This window comes from Ailuropoda melanoleuca, chromosome 17, assembly GCF_002007445.2.
Source record: "Ailuropoda melanoleuca isolate Jingjing chromosome 17, ASM200744v2, whole genome shotgun sequence".
Lineage (NCBI taxonomy): Eukaryota > Metazoa > Chordata > Mammalia > Carnivora > Ursidae > Ailuropoda > Ailuropoda melanoleuca.
The window spans coordinates 19,448,660-19,456,501 of record NC_048234.1 but is presented as its reverse complement, the minus strand read 5'-3'; the positions used below and the strand labels follow the sequence as shown (position 1 = coordinate 19,456,501).

At 36.6% G+C, this 7,842-nt stretch overlaps 1 protein-coding gene across 4 annotated transcripts in view; it reads left to right on the top strand.

Annotated features, from left to right (window-relative positions):
* JAK2 (Janus kinase 2) overlaps positions 1 to 7,842 on the top strand; it is a 121,794-nt gene that overhangs the window by 44,282 nt on the left and 69,670 nt on the right. For all 4 annotated transcript variants that reach the window (XR_004621760.1, XR_004621761.1, XM_034647148.1 and 1 more), the window contains exon 3: positions 2,868 to 3,118. Coding sequence is in view for 2 of the 4 variants with exons in the window: in XM_034647148.1 (XP_034503039.1) it covers positions 2,893 to 3,118 (226 nt within the window). In the remaining 2 variants the exon portion in view is untranslated. The remainder of the gene's footprint in view (positions 1 to 2,867; positions 3,119 to 7,842) is intronic.

Genomic DNA, 7,842 nt, shown 5'->3' with positions numbered 1-7,842 from the left:
GGCATCTCAGCTCCTTCCACAATTTAGCTATTGTGGACAATGCTGCTATGAACGTTGGGGTGCATATGGCCTTTCTTTTCACTATGTCTGTCTCTTTGGGGTAAGTACTCAGTAGTGCAATTGCTGGATCACAGGGTAGCTCAATTTTTAACTTTTTAAGGGACCTCCACACAGTTTTCCAGAGTGGCTGTACCAATTTGCATTCCCACCAACAGTGTAAGAGGGATCCCCTTTCTCCACATCCTCTCCAACATTTGTTGTTTCCCTGCCTTGTCAATTTTTGCCATTCTAACTGGCATAAGGTGGTATCTCAGTGTGGTTTTGATTTGAATTTCCCTGATTTCTGCCCATTTTTTTATTTGATTATTTGTTTCACATGTATTGAGTTTGAGAAGTTCTTTATAGATCTTGGATACCAGTCTAAAAGACACATTTCAGCAGAAAAAAGTCCAGAAGGAAAGCATAGGATCCAAAACAATGGTGAGCACAAATTGATGAAATTCTTGCAAATTTGCCCCTTAGTGGCCAGGAGTCCATTTTAGATGGTGTTCTCTACTTGAGTAAAAAAGAGCGTAATAAATGAAAAACAATTTTTTTTAATTGTTATTTTTGAACAAATTAAAATTGTTTAGGTTTGTGTATTCAATTGTAGGTGGACTTCAAAAAATCTTGTGGTTTTAACAATTGCCAGTTTCTTGTTTCTTGTTTCTCTACTCACTGGAAGTCCCCAGTTATTTGAAGAACTAAGTATTAACTCTAGTATTTCCTCTAATCTATTAAGGTCCTTATAGTTAGAAACAGAGCTAAATTTCACCTTGCAGTTCACTTAATCATAGTTTTTCATTCCTTTAATGTCTATACTTAGTATAGTGCTTGGCAGTCAGTAAATGCTGTATGCAGATGTTTGCTATCATTTTCCCCTTCTCCCTTCACATGGCTCTGCTCGTGATTTAAATGAGTACATCTATGCGAAAGGTGGTCAGATTTTTAGCTGTTTCAAGTATTAATCTCATGTTTTAGCTGCTAGCTAAATTCTTAGTAATTGCCCTACTTCCATTTCTAAACAAAAGTGCGTAAAGCAGCAGTCTTGATTCTCCTCACCTGCCAGTGTCAAGAGGCAAAGTGTTCATTTCCTCGTTTCCATTAAAGGTATTATAGATCTCCCAAACCTGAAATCTTCCCACTGTCTTTTACTCCTGGCTTTAAAAACACCTTTTTTTTATTTGACTATAGTTGAACACAGTGTTGCATTAGTATCAGGTGTGCAGCATAGTGATTCAGCATCTCTATACATTACGTTGTGCTCACCACAAGCTTAGCCATCAGCACTATGACACTGTTGTATGCTGTTACAATAGTATTGACTGTAATCTCTGTGCTGTGCCTTTTACTCCTGTGACTTACTCATCCCATACCTGGACTCCTGGCTTCTTCTGTATTCAGTTAGTTACCAGGTTGCCTGAATTCTTGCTGTCACATTACCATTCATCATTCAACTGTTGGCGGTTTCAGTTCAGGATCTTACTACTATCCAGACTATTGAAGTAGCTTTTTAACTGTTTCGGTTTCAACTTTCTCATTGATCATTGACTGTAGGATAACGTTTAACTTCTTTGATCTGATCTATTTATTTATGTATTTATTTATTGAGTTCCATGCTCAACATGTGGCTTGAACTCACAACCCTGAGATTAAGAGTTGCACACTCTACCAACTGAGCCAGCCAGGTGCCCCTTAAATTCTTTGATCTGATATTCAGAGTTTTCTTAATTTTGCACTATAACAGTTAAGATTGCATTCATTTACAAATTATAAGATGTCTGGTGGTAGATAGGTGATTCTCGACATTGATTTGTATGCTTAAGTTTGCTAGGTCTTTTATTCTTTTGTCATTTCCTTCCTGGTTGCTTCATGGTTTTAAAGTGACTGTCCTACCCTATATTTATGCTCAGAGGCAGGTAGGAAGAAAGTGAAGGGGGGAAAGCAAAAAGCAGAAGGGAAGCCAAGTCAGCCTCCTTTTAAGGAGTGCTCCTGGAAGTACCACCCAGCAACCTCCCCTTAAATCTCATTTGTTGAAACTGGTTCACGTGGCTATCCATCTGTGGGGAAGTACAGTTCTTTGGAGAGTATGTTGCTCTCCTCAAAGAAATTGGGCTCTATCAAGGAAGAAGGAAAAATGTATTTTGGGTATGTAATTGCAGTTTGCCACAAATATCTTTTTTAAAAATCCTTTCCTAAATGGTATAACTTCTTAAACACTGTACATGAGCCCAGTAAAGGTACAAGATCTACTCTAATTTACTGGGCTCATGTACAGTGTTTAAGAAGTTATACCATTTAGGAAAGGATTTTTAAAAAAGATATTTGTGGGTGGATCTTGTACCTTCCTACTTCTCAGCACAGTTCTACTCTGTCATTCATATAAATCCAGTCTGTTGTACAGAATCAGTTTTTAAATGTGACCTCTCTAATAAAACTCACCAGTTTAAACCTAGTTTGACATGTTATTTACCCCCTCTAGACACCAATAAGCAATTGTCACAGTAATTCATTTATTGAGAATTTATGTTGCCTAGTGGGATCCCTTCTCCTGTTGCCTGTGACTAATTTTGTTGTTTGTTTTGTTAATATTACATATCTGTATTAGGTTTTCTCAGTTAAGTTGTAAACTTCAGCTTTATGGTCCTTGTCCACAGGAAGTTTATAATGTCAATGTCTCTCACTGTGCTTTATATATAGTAGTACACAATATTTATTCAGTTAATGACTGTAACAAAGTCACTGCTTTCAGTGAAGCCTTCTTTGTATATGAGGGATGCCTTATCAGTATCACTTTCTTTTGTAACTTACTGTTTTTTTCTTAATAGGCAAATGTTCTGAAAAAAATTCTGCATGGGAATGGCTTGCCTTACAATGACAGAAATGGAAGGAACATCTGTATCTCCTGTACATCAGAATGGTGATATTCCCGGAAACGCTAATCCCATGAAGGACATAGATCCACTCCTACAGGTGTATCTTTATCATTCTCTTGAGAAAGCTGAAGGAGAGTATCTGAAGTTTCCAACTGGGGAGTATGTTGCGGAAGAAATTTGTGTTGCTGCTTCTAAAGCTTGTGGTAAATACCTTAAAAAATTATTTTCTCCTTGTTAATAGATAATCACTTCAATTATGCTACTCTAATACCGTGTACACATATAATGTATTATTTTTTATCTTTAAAAATGCTTATATGGCAGTATGCTTTCAAAGCAAGAGCTGCCAGAGCTTGGAGACCTGATTGCTGCCTGGTGCTGCCTCACACTGAGGGCTCTGTAGGCGCTGAGCTCCTTGGTTGCCCCAGGTGCAGCTCTCGAAGTCCAGTTGCTGCCCGCCACAGGGTTCAGGCGGCAAACCTTGATGGAGTGTGCGTTTCCAGTAGGGAAGAGTGCACAGGCTCAGGGAGCATGATTTCAAAGGATGGAGCCCCACAAATCCACTGGGACTGGGCAGCCGGAAGCGTTGGGGCTAACCTTTGGTAAAGCTACAAGGACAGAAACCTTGTCCCAGTGTGTCCTGTAGGCAAGACCTCTGCCCTGGTGGACAAGGAGAACAGATTGTCATGCCAAAGAGGATTATTCTTGAGCCTTAAGTCTAATGGAATTTGCCCTGTTGGGTTTTAGAATTGCTTGGGACCTGTCACTCCTTTTATTCTGCTCCCTTTTGGAGGAGAAATGTCTATCTTATGCCTGTCCTAGCATCGTATTTTGGAAGCATTTAAATTGTTCGATTTCACAGATTCACAGGAGTGCAGTTTGCTTAAGAATGAATGGTACCTTGAGTCTCACCCAAATATGATTTAGTTGATATTCAGATGAGTCTTTGAACTTCAGACTTTTGAGTTGATGCTGGAATGAGTTAAGACTTTTGGGGCTGCTGGATGTAGTGAATATATTTTGAATGTGAAAAGGATGTAAATTTTGGGGTACTAGGGCAAAATGGTAAGTTTCTATTGCTTTGTAACCGGGGAGGTTGTTAGAAATGCATTATCTCAGGCCCCATCCCAAATCAGTGAATAAGAAACTTTCTTTTTCAACAAAACCAGGCTTTTCAACATAAACCATGGAACCAAAAGACAGTCTCTAGGTTGTTATAATGATGAACATTAAATTTTGAAAAGTACTGGTATAGCTTATTCTAGCTCATTTGGTTAGTGAGAAGAAAAAAAAAAACTATTTACATAGTTTATGAAGCCCAGTTAGGATATACTCTTGGGTTCTTTACAGTGGAACCCATGTTATGTGCCATGTGCTTTGCTAAGTACTTTATTCATATTATGGCATTTTATCCTTCTAACTATCCTATGAATTTAGTTTTCTGTCCTTATTCTTTAGATGATGAAGTATAAGCTTAGATTAACTACCACAAGTTTGCCTAGCTAGTAAATGGCTGAGCTCAGACTTAACTCATATCAGACTTTAAGCTAATGCTATATAGGTTATCATTGTTTAAAGTGGTGTACTTTTGAGGTGAAAAGATATGCTGTTAATAATTATGCTGGAACAGTAGACAAACCAAACCTACTATGGTCCAGCCAGGTTGTATACTCATCCTGTCTGTAGCTCTATGCTATATATAGCACCTCTCTTTTCTGTTTAGCTGTTTTAGCTTCAGGAGCATTTACAGCTGATCCTCTGTGTTTATATACATTTTATGTATTCTGCCTGCAATTACATAGAATAACTAAATCCTTATGTGTTTTCAGTTTATGCATTACCTCTTTAGAAGCCTTCACTGAAGTCTTTACTTCATTTGACTCTCTTGATAAATGCTTTTACCTCTGTTAAAACCAGAGCTGAATAGAAATTAAAGGCATGAAAATGTATTTTACTTAATAAACCATTGTAATAGGGAAGATATTCCAGTATAGAAGTGTGCTTGACTGAATACAGCCTGAACAGATGAGGTTTTATAGCCAACGAGAAAGATTGACGGGGGCATTGGTGAATGGAAAATTACTAAGAGTAGACATCAAGTCGGGGGGGATTCTGGGTCAACCAACCTAATATGATTCTTGCTGTAGGCAGGCCAAGGTGATCAGATATCATCTGGTGGATAATAGGAGTGAGGAGTTTGATTGGATATCAAAGGTGGGGAACTCTTGCTAAATACACTTAGCAGGATTCTTGCTAAAACTTGATTCTACATGAAAGAACATGCATGAGCCTTGTTGGGGAGGGTTCAGAGGAGCCTTGCTAAAATTTGGTCAAGCAAAGAATTTTTCGTCTCTCCCCTGTACTACTTTGTTTTCTTATGGTCTTTACTATCATTACACTTACTCTTTTGAATTGTAGCTCCCCAGTGGCATCACTGAGTCATCTGCTACAACACGAGGTCCTTAAAGTTGGGCACTATTTTTAGTTTTGTATTTCCTGTACCCCTCCTGTGCTCATTATAGAATAGGGACTTTGTTAATATTAGTGGGATGATGACTATTGCTCTAGAATGATATGGAACTGAATGACAGTTATAATGGCTTGGAAAATAAGCACATTAAAGTGCTTTTAATAAGTAAAAATACAAATAATTTGGACTTGGTGTATAGGGAAAGAAAGTTAAAAATGACTAAGGTTTCTGTGTGGTCCTATTTTTTCGATATAATGTGTATCTCAAATACAGTGTCATTGCTTTTTCATGCTTTCTAGGACAATCCAATTAACGTGAACTAAGAAAAATGAAATAAGTATTAATATATAATTGCCATTTTGGAGTAAGATACCAGTGTGACTAAACATGACTATAAGCACTTTCTTTTGTTATTTGTTTGCAGGGCTGACTTGACCATTTTTCTTTTGGTGTGTATCCCCCTTTTTCTGACCCTTTTGTGCCAATTTATATAAATACGTTCATTTTCCTATTTTGATACCTATAATTAAGGTATGCAGTCCAATTTGAAGAAATCATTATTCATCATTTTAAAAAAATCCTAGTGATTCATTGATATGAATTCACTTTTCCTGCTTTGTATGATTATGATATTGTTTGAAAATCATGACCATTGTCTTCTTTTAGAAAAATCCCTGTTATCATATGCTAAGAGTAATAGTTCCATATATGGTTTTGTTTGCATGATTACATTTAAACTAAATGCTACTTTTTTGTTAAGATTCTCTTCCCAGTATTTTCTCTTCCCAAGGTCATCTCATATCAGGTCTATTATGGCCCTTTCCTGGACATTTTCATCCCCTGCTCTGTCTCTCATATACCTAGAACACTGGCTGTGTGAAGTATTTTGTGGGGAGAGGAGAGGTGGTAGGTAGATAAAGGAAGTAATATGTGCAAGGCACTGAGACGTGAGATTACCATGCTAACTACTTGGTTGATTGGATGATGTTATTCAAATTTTCAAGTTTAAGTATTTTTTAGTGCATAAGTAGCCTAGATCAAAATAGTATTCAGATAAAACAACTATTTCTCAAGTTATTTGAATGGCATTATTTCCTGTCATGGTTATTTTAAAATTCAGAGGATGACAAGCCATCATTCTCTATAGTTTCAAGGTGATTTACGTGATGAACTCCTATCTTCTTATTGATTAGTATCTTTTTTTATTTCTTTTTTCCCCATTTCCTTTTTTTTTTTTTGGACATGAGGACTTAGCGTTTTTATTTAATGAATTCTTTTTTAAAAAGAAGGTTTTTCTCTACTGTACTCTTAACCTTCCTTTTCCCTCTGTCCCATCCTAGTAACCGGGGCAATAATCTCTTGTGATTCCTTCTATAGTTTTTTACATGATCATATAAATATATATGGAAACATAATCCCCCTCCGTCCTATACACACAGTCATTAGGATTTTTAGGTTATTATTTTATAAAATGGAATCATATTTTATGCTTCTTGCCTTTATCACAAAAAGATACATTGTGAAAAATCTGTTTAAGCCACACACTTTTGTACTAATTCTTTTTATTGAGTTTCCTGATATTGTGCTCCATGGATTGTACTACCGTAATTTTTTCGTTTTTTCTACTCTTGATTTTACATTTTCTTACCGTACTGTGCTTTTAGGAGTACATTGCTGGGTTGAAAGGTTGACATTTCTAGCAATTACATTAACATAGTCCCTTTACACTATCACCTAATCAGACCTAGATGTTATCCCTCTTATTTTTGCTAGCTGAATCGTATAAAGTGATATCACATAATTTTATTTTGCATTTTCTTCAATACTAGGTATTACCATCCTTTCACATGTTTATTAATTATTATTAATCATGTATTTGCTCTATTGTGAATAACTTACATCCATTTTTGCCATTTTCACTTTTATTTTGCATTTTTTAATAATAATTTTTTATTATGTTATGTTAGTCACCACACAATACATCCCAAATTCTTGATGTAAAGTTCCATGATTCGTTACTTGCGTATAACACCCACTGCACCATGCAATACGTGCCCTCCTTAAAACCCATCAACGGCCTCCCCTCTAAAGCCCTCGGTTTGTTTCCAGAGCCCATAGTCTCTCATGGTTCATTCCCCCTTCTTTTTATTCCCCTTCCTTCTTCCCTTTCTTCTCCTACCGATCTTACTACTACTTATGTTCCATAAATGAGTGAAACCATATGATAATTGTCTTTCTCTGCTTGACTTACTTCGCTTAGCATTATCTCCTCGTCCTGTCCATGTTGCTGCAAATGTTGTGCGATCGTTCTTTGTCCATGTTGCTGCAAATGTTGTGCGATCGTTCTTTTTGATGGCTGAGGAATATTCCATTGTATATATGGACCACATCTTTTTTTTTTTAATTTAATTTTATTATATTATGTTAATCACCATACAGTACATCCCCAGATTCCGA